The 17,279-nt window shown below is 43.8% G+C and overlaps 1 protein-coding gene across 1 annotated transcript in view; it reads left to right on the top strand.

Moving 5' to 3' along the window:
• The window catches only part of fign (fidgetin), a 46,570-nt gene extending 30,482 nt beyond the window's left edge, over nucleotides 1-16,088 (top strand). The window contains exon 2 of the mRNA XM_078229181.1: nucleotides 13,807-16,088. Within this exon, the coding sequence (XP_078085307.1) occupies nucleotides 13,815-16,088 (2,274 nt within the window). The 5' untranslated portion in view covers nucleotides 13,807-13,814. The remainder of the gene's footprint in view (nucleotides 1-13,806) is intronic.
• The last annotated feature ends 1,191 nt before the right edge of the window (nucleotides 16,089-17,279 follow it).

Here is a 17,279-nt window from a genome sequence, read left to right as displayed (position 1 = left end):
TTTTGTGTTAATATCTGTAATTTCATCCTCTGAAGAAGGATCGAGAAACTATTGCACAGTAAAAAGCTATAATAGAATTTGTTTTATCAAAACTTGAAATATGTTGTTCAATTCGGGAGGGAGTTGCCCTGGGAGTCCTCGACATTGACTCCAGACCACAGGAAGTCTCTTGGCATCAGGTCAAACATGGGCAAGGAAACCTCCTGCTGATTACCATGTATCCTTCCCCCAGCAACTGAAGGATCAGTGCTCTTCCATGTTGAACACGACCTGGAAGAAGCACTGAGGCTGGCAAGGGCAAAGAATGTACTCGGGGTGGGAAAATTAATGTCCATCACTAAGAGTGACACAGTGGCACCACAACAGATCGACCTGGCCGAGTCCAAAAGGACATTGTTGCTGGACTGGGTCTAGGGCAGGTAGTGAAAGAACCAACAAGATGGAAAAGCTGGACCTCAAACTCACCAACCTGCCTGCTGCAGATGCATCTGTCCATGGTAGTATCAGTAGGAGTGACCACTGCACAGATCTTGTGGAGATGGAGTCCCATCTTCACATTGATACCCTCTATCGTGTTGTGTGGCTTTACCACTGCGCTAAATGGGATAGATTTTGAACAGATTAAGTAATTCAGGACTGGGCATCTCGGAGGCTCTGTGGGCCAGCAGCAGAATTGTACAATGTGTAACCTCATGGTCTGGCATATCCTCCACTTTTTCTCATTACCACCAAGCTAGGCGATCAACTGTGATTCAATGAGGACAGCAGGAGGGCAAGCCAGGAGCACCAGGTATATCTATAAATGAGGTGTCAACCTGGTGAAGCCACCTGATGAAGGACTATTTGCATGCCAAGCAACATAAGCAACAAGTAATAAACAGAGCTAAATGATTCCACAACCAATGGATCAGAACTCGGCTCTGCAGTCCTGCCACATCCAGTTATGAATGTTGGTGGACAATTAAACAACTCACTGGAGGAGGAGGCTCCACAAATATCCGCGTCCTCAATGATGGCAGAGCCCAGCACATCGGAGTGAAAGATAAGGCAGAGGCATTTGCGACTATCTATAGCCAGAAGTGCCAAGTGGATGATCCATCTCGGCCTCCTCCAGAGGGCCCCAGCATCACAGATGCTAGCCATCAGCCAATTTGATTCACTCCACAAGGGATATTAAGAAAGGGCTGAAGGTACTGGGTCACTACAAAGGTATGGGCTCTGACAATATTCTGGCTATAGTACTAAATAATTGTGCTCCAGAACTTGCTGTGCCAAGCTGTTCCTTCCAACTACAACACTGTTATCTACCAGCAATGTGGAAAATTGTCTAGCTATGTCCTGTAGATGTTTCCTGAAAAATACAACCTGCCCAATTACTGCCCCAGTTTACGGTCGATCATAAGTAAAGTGATAATACTGGAAGGGTTTATCGGTGGTGCTGTCAAGTGACACTTCTCAGCAATAACCTGCTCACGGATGCTCAGTTTGGGCTGCATGAGGACTGCTCAGTTCCTGACCTCACTATAACTTTAGTTCAAATATGGACAAAATATGCCAGAGGTGAGGTGAGAATGACTGCCCTTGACATGAAGACAGCATTTGACTCTCCACTGGTTGCATCATACCTAGCACAAAGGAAGATGGCTGTGGTTGTTGGAAGTCAATCATCTCAGTTCCAAGACATCACTACAAGAGTTCCTCGGGGTAGTGTCCAAATCCCAACCATCTTCAGCTGCTTCATCAAAGACCTTCCTTCCATCAGAAGGTCAGAAGTTCCTTCACTGTTGCTGGGTCAAACCCTGGAATTCCCTTCATGACAGCACTGTGGGTGTACCTACACCACATGGACTGCAGCAGCTCAAGGAGGCAGCTCACCATCACTTTCTCGAGGGCAATGAGGGATGGACAATAAATGCTGGCCCTGCCAGTGATGCTACATCTAGTGAATGAATGAAAAATTATTAACAAAACTTTCTGGGTCTAATTTCATACAGTGCCATTGTTCCATTTATTTCCATTTGTAACTGGTTGCCCATGTAATTGTTGACATATAACAAAGTTTGAAAATGGACTGACAACAATATTTTTCAGGTAAACTTAGTGAAATTAAATCAGTCAATTAATTTGCACAGAGATCATCTGGAAAGATCATAGGCAATAACTTATTAGAATCTAGACTAGAATGTCTCAGAAAACGTCATCAAAATGGACACCAGTTACTCTGTCACTTGATGGTGACATGAAACCAACTTAGTGCAAACAGCTTTGAATCAGGGCTGTTTCCAAATATGTTTTCCTGCCATTGCTTTCATTCGTAAGAATTCAACTGTCACTTCCAAAGGTCCATCAGTATTTGTAATTTCAGTTGGTTTCCATGTGAATACAGAATTGTTTTTTTTATTTCTGTCTGAGCTCTTCATTAATATAATGAAATGTGATGAAAGGTTGTGGAAAGGTAAAGCGGCAGCCATTCCTACAGGAAACATCTGTGATTATTGAAATGGATTCATTTCAGCTGCTATAAGATGTAGGTGTCCATGTACAATAAAAGTCAAGTTTGAGGACTTATGGGTTTCTTCATCTAGGTGGACAATACCTGTTTCGACACCTCTGCTTCCACATTCCCTATTCACATCTCACCATATTTCCCAGCTCACCAAATTTCCCTCCAATTCTTATTTAACCTGCACCTGAATCCCCTCTCTCATTATTTACTCCCCGAACCCCCCATACTCTTAGAAGTCTCTCTAGCCCGTGAGATCTACCTCTTTCTCCCTTGACGCCATTCCCACTAAACCCATGACCTTTGAGCTTCTCTTTCTGGTCCACATGCTGGAGGACTTTGTAAATTGTACCCTCTCTTTCGATACAATTCCCCTCTATTTCAAAACTGCTGTCGACATTCCTCAACTCAAATTCAACCTTGACCCCTCTGTCCCTGCAAACTATCACCTCCTGTCCAACCGCGCACGGTAGCTTGGTGATTATGGTACTGGAATAGTAATCCAGAGGTCCTGATTCTGAATCCCACCATGGCAAGTTGTGAACTTGAGTCCAATAAACCTAGGTATTTCCAGAATAGCAGCAGGGAAAAAAAATATGAAAGCTGCCTGATTGTAATGAAGCCCAAGTGATTAATTAATGACCTTCGTGAAAGAAAACCAGTCCAACACACAGATTAGTCCAATGCCAATAAATACCGAATTGCCAATGTTACCCATATCCCAAAAGCAAATAAAATAATACACTGCCTTTCCGATTCAAAATCCGTGAATGTGTTGTTGGCTCTCACACCTGTATTCAACTCTTCAACAACTCCTTTAGCAACCTGTAGTCAGGTAGGTATCTGCCTTTTTCACAACGTGAAAATGGCCCGAATCAATGTCGCAAATATCATTCTCTGTGACTGTGACCATGGTGTAGTATTCCTTCTTGTCCTCCTCGGCCTCTCTGCAGCCTTTGACAGAATTGTCTACACCTCCAAAATCTTTCTCAAGAACAAATAAAAGTACAGCACGAGAACAGGCCCTTTGGCCCTCCAAGCTTGTGCCGATCATGATGGCCTCACTAAACTAAAAAATAACCTGCCCTTACTCGGTCCATATCCCTCTATTCCCTCCCTACTCATGTACTCATCCAGATGCCCCTTAAATGTTGCTAATGTGCCTGCTTCCACATTGTCCAATCTGTAGCAATTGGTTTGACAGAATACATGTATCACTGTTCCTCAATGATCCATTCTTCTCTCACACACACACACAATTCTTTCTCACTTATTTGGTGCTCTCTGGGAACATTGTTCATCCAGACACATGGAATCGGCTTCTATGTGTATGCAGATGATGTTCAGCCGTGCCTCTCCATTGCCAGGCTGCTCATCTGATCTGCTATTAGGGATGAGTTGTAATTTCTTCCAGCTAAACAGTAGAATCATAGAATCCCTACAGTGCAGAAGGAGGCCATTTGGCCCATCAAGTCTGCACCGACCACAATCCTACCCACGCCCTAACCCCGTAACCCTACATATTTACCCTGCTAATCCGCCCCCCCCTCCCCCCCCAAGACACTAGGATTAATTTAGCATGGCCAATCAACCTAACCCATACATCTTTGGACTGTGGGGGGAAACCGGAGCACCTGGGGGAAACCCACGGAGACATGGGGAGAGTGTGCAAACTCCACACAGACAGTGACCGGAGGCTGGAATCGAACCAGGGTTCCTGGCATTGTGAGGCAGCAGTGCTAACCGCTGTGCCACCGTGCCGCCCTTGGATGTGTTGTGTTTGGGCCCAGCCCAAACCCTTTTCACTTGCTCATACCTCCAACCATTCCCTGGCCACTGACTGAGCTTGTATCAGACTGCTTGTAATCTCAGGGCGGGATTCTCCAGCCCTTCCCGCTGGTGGGATCTTCCAATCTCGCCGAAGTTGACCCCAAACAGCGAGGAATGTAAATCCCCGAGATCCCACTAGTGGTGATGGTGAGCCACCTTCATGACAGGAAAACCCGCCACGGGGCATGGCCAGGGGGATGGAAAATTTTGTCCTCAGTCTCTGGGGTTGTGACCTTATATTCTCTTCATCATTAAGATCGCCCACTTGCTCGAACTGCCATCATCTCCACCCTTAATTCAATCCACTTGCTGCTGAAATCTTCATTCGTAACCTGGTACCATTCACTGCTCACTTGGCAGATCTCCCTTCCGATATCCTTCAGATCTTTTCTGCTCTTATCCCACCCTGTACCAAATCCCACTCACCCATCACCCTTGTCCTCAGTGGTCTACTCTGGTTCTGAGCCACCCTGACCCTTTCCATCCTTCTGTTGAAATCCTTCAGTGATTTTACTCTTGCCTCCAACTCAAAAATCGCCTCCAACTTGCACTCCTGTGACTCTCCAATCTTGTACATGACCCCTCCATTTGCCCTAGTGTTCAGTCATGCCTTCAAATGGCTAGCCCTTTCTCTCTAGATTTCCTTCCCTTAACATTACAACGTTTCTATATCACAGCAGTGACTACACTTCCAAAGTACTCCATTGGCTGTAAAATGTATTGAGACGTCCAACAGTCAGGAGAAGCGGTATACAAGAACAAGTCTGACCTTCTATCTTTCTTTAGCTCCTCTTGTCTCTCCAAATGGGAGAAAAATGCTACAGATACTGGAAATCTTAAATTTGAAAAAAAAAGCTTAAAAACACAGCTGGTGTGGAGAGAGAAGGTCGCTGACCTTTCACCAGAACAGGAAAGAGTTGAAGATTGGAAGGGAGGTCAGACCGGTGAGCAGTGGAAGTTCCAATTTTAAGGGTGAAGGTATCAGCAGCAAATAAGTGAGTTAAGGGTGGAGACAAGGGCAGGACAAAGAAGGAGGGAATCTTTACTCATGAAGAAAATAGACAGTCAGAGATTAGCCCCAGAGAGTCCGAGGATGGGATTTTCCGACTGTCCCCAAAGGCATGTTTACCAGCTGCGGAGGCGGCTTGCCATTGGTAGAATCTTCCAGCCATGCCAATGGCTACGATGTTTTGTGCGGCCTTGGGCAGGACCGGAAGATCCCACCGGCAGGAAGGGCCGGAAAATCCCACCCTGAGATGATAAACGGTCTGATACATCCTCAGTCAGTGACCAGGGAATGGATGGAGTCATGAACGAATGAAAGGAGGAGTTTGTGATGGTCAAAGACAACAGGTCCAATCTTTTGACTGTTTAGCTGGAGGAAATTGCCACTCATCCACAATGGCAGGTCAGGCCAGCCCAGAAGCTGCAGAGAGAGCTGGCTGAATGTCACCAGCATACCTGTGAAGCTTTTCCCACGTGGATGGACAATGTTCTCCAGGAGCAGCACCTAAGTGCGAAAGGGGAGGGAATGTCAAGGATGGATCGTTGGGCAGCACTGATACATATAGTCTGTCTGCAACTGGAGGTATGAAGCAGGTAGCAGGTAAAGTGGGGTGGGTTGGAAAGAACAAGAGGGAAGGTTCATGATGGGGTGAAAGGCAGGAGAGTTTTATCTATAAAAGGAATTATCATGTACGGCGATGGGAATGGGACAAGAAACAAAATGTCATCGAGAGGAGGCGCAAATGAGAAAAACAGAATCATTCCCAATGATTGCCATCCAATAAAAAGACAAAGAAACTATAAATTGCTGAACGGAGTCCGGAATGTTGTAAAGTGCCTCATCTAAAGATGAGGATCTGTTTCTTGAGCTTGCTTTGAGCTTCACTGGAGGCTGTGCACAGAGAGGTGAGATTGGAAGTGGTGTTGAGAATTAAAAGGACAGGCAGCTGGAAGCTAAGGGTCAGGCATGTGGACTGAATGAATATATTCCATAAAGTGATCGCCAAATCTGTCTTTAGTCCAGTGTAGAGGAGACTGCATTGTGAATTTTGTGTACGGCATACTAAATTGAAAGAAGTACAAATAAATCACAACTTCACCTGGAATGAGTGTTTAGGATCTTGGACAAAGGGAAGTAAGGAGATAAACGTAATTGGGAGATGATGGCATAATGGTAAGGTCACTGGACTAGTAATCCAGAGGTCATGCTAATGCTTTGGGTACAGGGGTTCAAATCCCACCATAGCAACTGGGGGAATTTGAATTCTGTTAATAAATCTGGAATATAAAGCTAGTCTCAGTAATGGTGACCATGTAACTATCATTGATTGTGGTAAAAGCCCATCAGGTTCACTAAAGCCCTTTAGGGAAGGAAATTTTACCCTGTCTGTCCGGCCTTTATGTGACTCCAGACCCAACACAACAATATGGTTGACTTTTAATTGACCTATGAAGAGGCCGAGCAAGCTGCTCAGTTCAAGGGCAATTGGCGGAGGGGCAACAAGGGCTGGCCCTGCTGGCAACACCCACATCCCGTGAAAAAAATCATTAAAAGTAAAAGGGTAGATGTGGCCTTCCCTGCACTGGTATGGAAAGGAAGGGGAGGGATGTTTAAGGATGACTGAATGGTCCTTTCAGAATGTTGAAGGCAAGGGGAAGATATATTTGCTAGTGGCATCACATTGGATGTGGCAGAGGATCCCTTTCATTACCTGAGAGGTTGGTGGCATGGGAGGTGAGGGCAAGAGAAATCGTAATATAGTTTTAAGATGGGTTGGGTGTAGACGTACAGAAGATAGAATGAACACTGACGAGGACCCTGTCAACCACAGTGGTGAGAAGACATACCTTAAGTACAGGTGTAGAGGTGGCATTGTCAAATCAGATTACAACATAGAAACTGGGAGGATGGAATAGAATTAGAAGTGAGTTGGAAGTTAGTGAGCTTATAGTGAAGAAATATTGATCATCAAGACCCTCTTCACCACCTGTCTCTTTGAACAAACTTTGGTCATCCTTTCTCATGTCTCCTGGTATATGCTAAGTTAGCTGATCTCAGCAGGGATGACATTAAGGTGCTGCAATTGGATTCAATATCCTTGGGCTAGAGAAGGAAAAATCAGCCAGTGTTCCTGATTGCTACTCAGGGATCCGTGCTGAAAAAATGTGCATGTGAGGACAGGATTAGGTTTAGCTGTGGGGCCTTTATGGTTGAATAGTTTGTGACATTTGCTGTTCACGCTCGCACATCAAGAATAACTGCTTGGGCAAAGCAGTAGATGTTGCTGACATCTATAAAACTGTATCCCAGTAGGAGTTACAATTTCCTGAGATAACGAATAAACATTCTTTAAGGCTCGTTATGCTGCGCCTCCTTGGATTATTATCACGTTCTTTCCTTTTCCTAATTCTGCTCAAACTATTGCCCTCCATCCACCATATTCATTCCTGTATTATTTTAATAATTGCAGATTTCACACTGCAGTGTAACTTGCGGTTTCAACACATCACAACATAATCTTTCTTTGATCTATGCTGCATGTCTCAAGGCAGCATGGGATGCCAGTGTGGTAACGTGAGGTCATCACACTGCTGTCTTCCCGAGTGCCTGTGACGGTGGATTTATTAGCAGGATCTAGCATGAGCCGTACCTACCAGAGTATCCAGTAGAAATATGATTCTATCTGTCTGTGCAATAAATACAGCGGCAATGTGCCAATGTTTTGTGAGAGTAAGTGATTATTTTGTTTCTTTTCATTTCTTCTTTTGTTCTAAGGGTTTGTCTGTTTTCTCTGCTTGCCTACTGGGCTCATTTGGATGTATTCAAAGTCTTACTGTACAAGAAGGCTACACATTTTGGGCCATTCCAGTTCCATCCAACAATGCACACAACAGAAATGCTTGTGAATCTGGACCTTGACCGAGTTTACATCTGACACAAAATCTCACAAAGTACAGTGAATTTGTGAATGTTTCTTTTTGGCAAAAGAGTGCTTAAGGATGGATGCAGGCTGTTCCCTCGTTAAGCTTGGATTAATCAGTCATTTTGATATTTTACCATGCTCAACGCACATTATTGAGACTGTGCTCAAAGTGGACAACTTGTGTTCAAGTAAATGAAGTGGAAGATGTCGAGCAAAATGCAGTGTTGTGTGGTTTTGATATTAATTGTGCCAGATTGACCAATAACTTCAATTTAATTGCTGCATTGGAGCCACTGTCATTTCTACCTCCACTCGTGAGAGACTCCACTTACAAGCCCCACAATCTAAAATACAAACTTCCCAACTGGTGGGAAAATGTGGCTGGAATATGACCGATGTCTGTCCTAGCTCGGTCAGATTGCACCTATTTATCTGCGCACTATCAATACTTGTGCAGAGAGTATAATTATTACTGTCTGCTTATAATATTTCCAGGATGGTGGTCACTTGGGGTGCTTATGCAGGCGGTGGCTAAGTTGGATATTGGTTTCAAACAGCAATATTGTATTTTCCTGTACGTACACAGTACATGTTATTTTAAATTTATCTATGCTGTAGTATATTTTAACTTGTTTGTAGTATTCTCAATTATCTCCACTTTTTAACTAACTGTGCTGATTCCATAATAAGTGTGGTTTAGCATTTAAAAGGTAAACCCAGAGAACGAAACTCCAGTTTTGTGACAGCATTGTTTTGTAATCTGTTGGTTACATAGCAGCTTAACATTTATAATCGTGGAGCAAATTGGTTGTTAAGAACTTGTTACATTTTTTTTTAGCATGGTGGTTTATTGGACATAGTTACTTAATAAGCATCTTTAGTATTGTAAATCGATGAGAACAGTAATGAGTCTGATGAGAATGAATTTCAATTACAGTGCTCCCCTAGCATAAAATTCTTTTTTGATGTGGTGGAATCCAGCTACAAGGCATCACGAGAACAGCCACCTCTGTGTTTCCTTTCAGCTGTTCCATAATGAATAGCGAATTGTGCAAACGGCAGTCCAATTTACGTGGTGGGAAATTGGATGGACATACTGGAGGCACAGTCATGTTTGCTTAAAAACAGCAAAGAATACAGAGATTAATAGTACTAAATAAGGTCAGCTTTGTGTTGTTTGCTCTCTGAGCCAGGGTGGTGAAAATATTACTCTCAGTTTGCAAGAAAGAGGCTTGTTAATCCTAGAAAATAATTCTAAACATTGCTTACTCAAATTCAGAAAATTCTTATCGTCCATCACAGTGAAAGGGCTAAAAAAAAAAGCTAACTTTACGTGGCTAATTTTTTTGCATGCTTTGCTGGAGATTGGCATATGCAAAGCATAAAGAATGTGCTGTAAAATGTTGTAGGTTTTTATCATTGTGCAGTAGGCTCGACCACCAAGCGCTGTTAAATTATACAAAAGTGCATTCTTTGTGACTCTTTTGAGGTGCTAATCAGTGGAATGTGAGCCGAGGCCCTCGAGCCAGTCAGAAACTATTTCATTATTGGGATGTTGCGTAATAAAACTGTGGCAAAAATGTTGCTGCAGACTTTCAGCACAGTTCTCTTGCAAACTAACAACTGAAATGTGATTTTTTTTGTTGTTGTTGTGTGCGCTCGTGTGTTTGATATTGCTGGTAATATGCTGTGAAAGGGACCTCAGTGGTTTTAGGCAGTAAGGACAAACAGCCTGCTTACTGTTGACTGGTGCACATGGAGGTGACAGTTTCTTTTTCAATGCAAGATCAGATGTTTCACTTGGACCTCCACTCACCCCCCCCCCCCCAATCTACCAATAACTAGGGTTCCCTTTCTGATAACGAACCTCAGATTTTTTTTCTCTGCTGCAGAATGAACTTTGCTCCTCCTGTGCAGAAGGCAGCACAACATGAGTAGTTAGTTTCTGGATTCTTTTACATGAGTTGAGAGGCTGCTCTAATGCTGCCAGAAGCTCAGAAATCAATTCTAACAGTTGACTGTCTTGGGATGATTTGGGAGTATGCACGCGACAAGAATAGAGTCTGACACTAAATTAATAATCCACCAGTGCCTCCACCACAGACCACTTGGCTACCCCTTTATTTGTTTAAATGTTTATAGTCACACTGATGTGGAGGAGAGAATTTTTGCACATGGGTAATACTTGTGTCCATAACTTGAAATGTTTGCCATGAAGCCAGACTTGCAAACAGTTGTGCTTTGTCCATATCCGCAGAGAATGGGCAAAGCCTGTCAGCCACGGTTCAAGCTCTGGTTGAATAGTTTCAAGTCAGTCATTGTGCTTCATTTTAATTTTCTGTTTCCATTTCATTTAGCATTTGATGTTGTGGGATTGCAACTGTACCTGCTATAAACACGCATTTTACAGGGAAAGTGATTTCAGTGATTGTTGGAGGTGCCTCTTTATGCAAATGAAACGGAATTGAAATTAACTAATTTGCTCCAAGATGCAATGTAATCTGCAAATGCAAGGTGTGACTGTGTGATTTTAAAAAGAATGCTCTTCTGCCTGAATTTAAATTAGAATCTATTAGCCTAGGAACGCACGCTCCAGTTACGTTATCCTTCGTTAAAGTTGAGGTATAGGTGGGCTTGGGGGCCTGTTAGCTCAGTTGGTTACATGGCTAGTGTGTAAATCAGATTAGTGCCAGCAGCACAGGGTTTGATCCCCACTCTGGGTGAGGTGGGTTTGGGGCCTGCCTGCTCACCCTAGCCACAGTAGAAATGTTGACACTTTGATGTGGTTTGGTGCCAAGCACTCTCCTTCAGGAAATTGATCTTGTTTCAGCCCTGCTTCTCTGAAATGCTGGTCTGTTATTTCCTCCCTATTAATACGTGCATTTTTGTACATTTCTTCAGTCTGATTATGGCAAAGGTGTCAACTACACTGAGATTTTCAGCGCAAGAAGAAGAGCGGAGGTGTCTCCACGTTTAATTTTGATCAGTTATTAGCAAACATACTTTACCCAAATCCTGCAGCCCCCACTTATATAAAAAAAATCAAGACACCCAACCAAGTGGGTATTTACTAAACATTCAGAATTAAACTTAAAGAAGCTTGTCAGTCCACAAGATAAAATGACAATCTATTCAAGAGATGTAGCCCACAGGAATCACAAAGTAAATTTTGTCAGGCAACGTGGCTAATAGTGAACTGTGACTGTTTCTAATTATCTAATTACAAGTACTAATTGCAGAGAAAGTGCAAGAGATTTTGACAAAATTGAAATTGAAGCTTTATATATACATTTGTTTCAGGAAAGGTCCCCCCCCCCTTCCCGCCTTGGCCGTCGCACGTTAAAGTCCAAGGAACATTGCTGACAAATTATTTTATATCAAATTTGCTGACGAGCTGATTAGTAAATAATTTTTGGTTAATTTTCGAGCCTCAACATGAGAATAAAATGAAATTGGTTATGCTGAAAATGTTAAATGCCTTATTTTTGGGATGTTTCTTTCTGTAACTTTAATGGGCGGCTTTGATATTGTTTCGACCCTGCTTCCCTGAATTGCTGGTCTTTTATTTCCTCCCGACTGCTCCATGCATTTTCAGCCGGAGAGCATATTCAGTCTTTGCATTTTCATACATTTCTTCAGTGCGGAGTTGGAACCATGACAAAAGGTGCCAACTATATTGTGATTTTCTTTGAATTAAACCCTGTAAATTAACACAATTAGTAAAGCATCATCCTGTTAATTAGCTCCCAGTGTCTGGTGCAATGGTTTGCTAATACCGAAGAGGGTGTCAGATGGGAATCGACATGCTGTTCTGTTACCAGGCAAACAGTATGTTGCATTTGTTTAGTAGAGCAAGGCTACAGCAGCCGCATCTGATGCCTCATCCAGGCTGTGAACAGCTAAAGAGGGGGAGGAGATGAGGAAGGGGGTGGGAGCTGTAAAAAAAAAGACAGTAATAATTCAGAGTGGAGCAGTGCCACAGATGCTTCAATTCAACTGGGCCTCCCCCTTATCACAGAATCTATGCCAGAGGGCACTGGAGTGTTTGTGAAAAATCACTTTTTGTAATATGATCGAGATTAAGGGAGCCTGTTGATACAGCTGCACCGAAACACTAATGTGTACCATGCTCAGGTAAGACTTGGACAGAGTTAGCTGATGCTTTTGGTAGTCTCTGTCTATGCATTTGAGGATTTGGGAGAATGAGGTATACACCATGCTGCAGATTGCCACAGATATAATGTAACTTTAAATATCTCTGCTCAGCTTGATAAATAGTGTTTGAATTTGTGTGAGAACGGCAGGATTAGGCTGCCCAGTGCCTTTTGTACCCTGAAGGCTGCTAAAGAAAGAGGACTGGCAGACAAGTGACGCTTGTTTTTTCAGAGCTTCGACAACAGGACTAAGAAGCAAAAGGGCCAGTTGTAATTCATGCCGAGTTGTAGGCTTTGTGTGATGAAAGCGATGGAGCGCTGCCTGGGAGATTGCTTTGCTGCACTCTGTGAAGCAGATTTGAAACTGTCTCAGACCACTCAGATGAGAGTTGGATTATAGAATGACCTGAAATGTCTGTGTCATATTGTTCTGCACAGGGTGCATTATACCACGCTAACTAGGTGTTCAGTATAAAATCAGAAAGGTATCCTAGAAGTAATATGTCAGCTGTGTCTCATATTTTATATTAAAAAGAAAACGGAAACTGTATTGAGAAGCAAGCAGCAAATGCAGCATCTCTGATTGCTGTTCAGTAACAGAGACTGTTGTAGGATGGAGTAATGTGCTTTTTAAAATATAAATTAAAAAGACAAATGTAACGTTAGCCTTGCATTGCAGCCTGCCACAAAGGGTTATGTGTTTTTATTAGAATGATCACGATAAACTTGGACAACACAAGAATCATTGGCTAATGATACCTGTAGTGCCGTCATTTAAATGTATCACAAAAAATAGACGAAGAAGGTTTGTGCAGGCACAAAATAATCTAAAGCGAGGTGAAATTAAAAGGTGCACTAGTCCCCACCCAGTTCCGTCATATAATTCCTTCCCATCTAGGCAGAAGTTGATGAAGGTTACCATAAAAATATTTTATTCCTTTGTTAAATCCCTCCTGAAGAGATGTAACTTTTTTTTCAATTGAGATTTGGTTTCAGTCACGCAGTTCGTGTACTTGTACTGCTGACCTTCATCTCCAAGTACCTGCCAATCATCGAGCCTGTGGTGAAGGATGGAAGCCGGTGGCATGACTGGACGTTCTTGATTTTTAGTCTTCGTTGCAAGGTGGATGGTGCTTAGAAAGAAGTTTCTCCCAGTTAGACCTCTTCTGTGGTTTTGCCGTGCATGCAGAAATGTGATTATTAAGCTTTAGCTTAAGTAAATAAGATTTAAGATAAATAAAAATTCAAATACTTAGCGAGGCATTATTGTTGACGAAATCCGCTCCATTAAGTCGCAGTGTGAAATTCATGTAAAACATTCAGTGCCATGATAGGTTATCCAGTGTTCAAAGTGTCGGTTTTTAATGGATTACAATATTATCTTTTGCAGGCTTGAAGATGCAGTGGACGCCGGAGCATGCCCAGCCTCTGAGCCAGTGGCCGGAACAGCACTTTGACATCTCCTCCACCACGCGTTCACCAGCCCACAAAGCCGACGTGTTCAGAGGCCATCTGCAACGCACCTATCAGTACGCCTGGGCCAACGATGATATCTCTGCACTGACTGCCTCAAACCTGCTGAAAAAGTATGCAGAGAAATACTCTGGAATTTTGGAAGGTCCCAGTGAGCGATCCATCTTAAGCAGCTACTCAGAGGGGCCGCCAGGACTGGTGAATGGACGGAAAAATGAAGGCGAGCCTTGGCAATCGTCAGTGAACTCTGAAGGTGTGTACGCTATGAGCTGCGTTCCGGATGTCATTACTGCAAGCAAATCAGGGGTGACCACGACCCTTCCACCGACAGATGCTTCTGGAAACATAGGGAGCTCTCCTGGGGTAGCCAGCAACCTGCCAGAACCAAGTTATTCCAGCAGTACCTGTGGTAGTCTCCATTCTGGGCTCCCACCGGTCGGTGCATCTCAGGAATATGCCACAGCTTACAATGGCTCTTATCTGCATTCAAGTTACAGCAGCCAGCCAGCTCCAGCACTTCCATCACCTCATCCATCACCTTTGCACAGTTCTGGCCTTCTGCAGCCCCCACCTCCTCCTCCTCCACCTCCCCCTCCTCCTTCCTTAGTCCCAGGCTATAGTACCGGCTCCTCCAACATTACTGGCACTGTGTATAATTATCCTTCGGCCGGCTACCCCCCCCAGACTCCCGTCGGCCCCGGGTACAGTCCTGGTGCAGCCCCACCTCCCTCTGCTTATCTGCCGTCAGGCATTGCTGCTCCAACTCCTCTCCCTCCGACCACCGTAGCAGGTTACAGTTATCAGACCCATGGCTTGCCACCAATCGCCCCATCGCCACTTAGTAACAGTTCAGCCAATTCCCTGAAAAGAAAAGCTTTCTACATGGCCGGGCAGGGTGAAATGGACCCTAGCTATGGAAATTACAGTTATGGACAACAGCGGACTGCGCAGAGCCCTATGTACAGAATGCCAGATAATAGCATTTCAAACTCAAACAGAGGAAATGGCTTTGACAGGAGTGCTGAGTCGGCATCTCTAGCATTTAAACCAACAAAGCAGCTGATAGTCACTGACCAGCAAAGAAAATTCAGCAGCCAGTCAAACAGGGCCCTCACACCTCCTTCATACAGTGCTAGTAAAAATTCCTTGGGACCATCAAGATCCACCGAATCCTTTGGCAAATTCACCTCGCCGGTAATGAATGAACGTAGTGATGAGCATCGACAGCTCCTCCCACATCCAATCCAAGGCCCAGGCATTCGTGCAGCTACCTCGTCTAACCGGCCGGCTGATGAACAGCTAAAGAACACTGACTCACACCTCATAGAACTTGTTACCAATGAAATTATCAACCAAGGGCCTCCAATAGACTGGAGTGACATAGCGGGCCTTGAAATGGCCAAGGCAGCTATAAAGGAGGAGGTTTTATGGCCCATACTGAGGCCTGACGTTTTCACCGGACTCAGTGCTCTACCTAGAAGCATCCTTTTCTTTGGTCCTCAAGGAACAGGGAAAACGCTACTGGGCAGGTGCATAGCTAGTCAACTGGGCGCCACCTTCTTCAGAATCAATGGCTCAGCACTTATTTCAAAGTGGCTGGGGGAAGGGGACAAAATCATTCAGGCTTCTTTCCTTGTGGCACGCTGTCGTCAGCCCTCGGTCATTTTCATCAGCGAAGTTGATTTGCTTCTTTCGTCACAAGTGAATGAAGAGCCCAGTCCCATCAGTCGTATTAAAACAGAGCTCCTCATGCAGCTGGACACTTCGGTGACCTCTGTGGAGGATCAGGTTGTGGTAATTTGCGCCACCAGTAAACCAGAAGAAATAGATGAAGCTGGCCGCAGATACTTTATGAAACGACTTTTAATCCCATTACCTGACAGTACAGCAAGGCACCAGATGGTAATACACTTGCTCTCACAGCACAACTACTGCCTCAGTGACAAGGAGATTGCACTGATTGTGCAGCGTACTGAGAGCTTCTCTGGCTTGGATGTGGTTCGACTGTGTCAGGAAGCAGTGGTAGGCCCTCTCCATGCCATGCAGGGCACAGACCTTTCAGCCATCATGCCTAATCAGTTAAGGCCAATCACTTACCAGGACTTCGATAATGCTTTTTGCAAGATCCAGCCGAGCATTTCCCAGAAAGAGCTGGACGTGTATGTTGAATGGAACAAAATGTTTGGCTGCAGCCAATGATAAACCTGTGAATACGCAGTGATCATTGGCCACAGTAATGTGCTACATAGGGATTAGAAACCCCTTTTTCAGTAGTATTACAGTTGAAAAAGGTACTAAGGAGACAACAGTGACCTTGGCATATGACTGAGAGTCAGGGTAAACTTGAAGGAAGAGCGCAAAATGTCAGAGCTACTCAAACGTAAGCTGTATATGGAAAAGCTTATGTTGATGCTTAGTTCTGCTCAAACAAGACGACGCTCACCAAGGTGCAGAGAAAAGTGGGTTGTTTTCAAAGGACAGGAACCCTCTGTGTTGATTCCATTCTGCTGTTCTTGAGATTCAGTTGCTGTCAAGTGCCTGAAGTGGTGCTTTATTTTTTTGTTTGCCTCACAATTCAGTAGGTGGCATGTGCTAATACAAGAGCTTTAACTTTAAACAGTTTTGAACTAAATGTTTATTGAGAAATGAACGGTTGTAATAGGAGGTGGCTAGCCAGCTTTTGCCATTCTTAGGACAACAGTATTCCTCAACCCTGTCTGTTCTGCAGTATCACCTGGGAACAGTTAAAGCAGGGTATTGATAATCTGGACCTTAATTTTAGCAGTTCAGTTCTTTTAATGTTCTGTCCGCAAATACTCAGGAAAGTGATTGTGATTTGTACCTCAAAGGAATGTGTTGAAAGCACTATGTACTGCTGAGAGTCATAGGCTGGGTTTCTCATTACTAATATTACTGTATGTTTACCTCAAAAAAATAATAGCGAGGAGATGACTTTGAATGTATCCAGGTTTATTCTGAAGTGGTCCGTCAGAACCTTTTACACTGTTTAGCTGTTTCAGGCTTAAACAGAAGGATGAATCCTTATTGTGAAAGTGTTTGCTTTCCAACTTGGGGGTAAATTCAGCCCAAGCTCCTCTTTATCGTAGTGAACTTTAGCAACTGACAATAATGTTTGTGATCTTACAGTAGCTGCAGTACCCAGTCAGGAGGTGCACATGTCAATTGAAAGCCACTTTAATAATTAAGTATTTGGGGAAATAATTTTTCATATTCTTTATTTGGTGGTTCACTACTATCTGAAAGGCACACTTAGCTGTGAACTATGACTGTTGACCTTCAAGCCACTGCCGACTGGTTACAGTTGTAGCTTCTAGGTTATTGAGATGGGGGTGGGGAAGGGTTCATTATATGTCAAAGTTGGAAGGTCAT

Source organism: Mustelus asterias, chromosome 14, assembly GCF_964213995.1.
Source record: "Mustelus asterias chromosome 14, sMusAst1.hap1.1, whole genome shotgun sequence".
NCBI lineage: Eukaryota > Metazoa > Chordata > Chondrichthyes > Carcharhiniformes > Triakidae > Mustelus > Mustelus asterias.
Note: the sequence above shows the minus strand (reverse complement) of the source record. Positions and strands in the feature narration are given on the sequence as shown.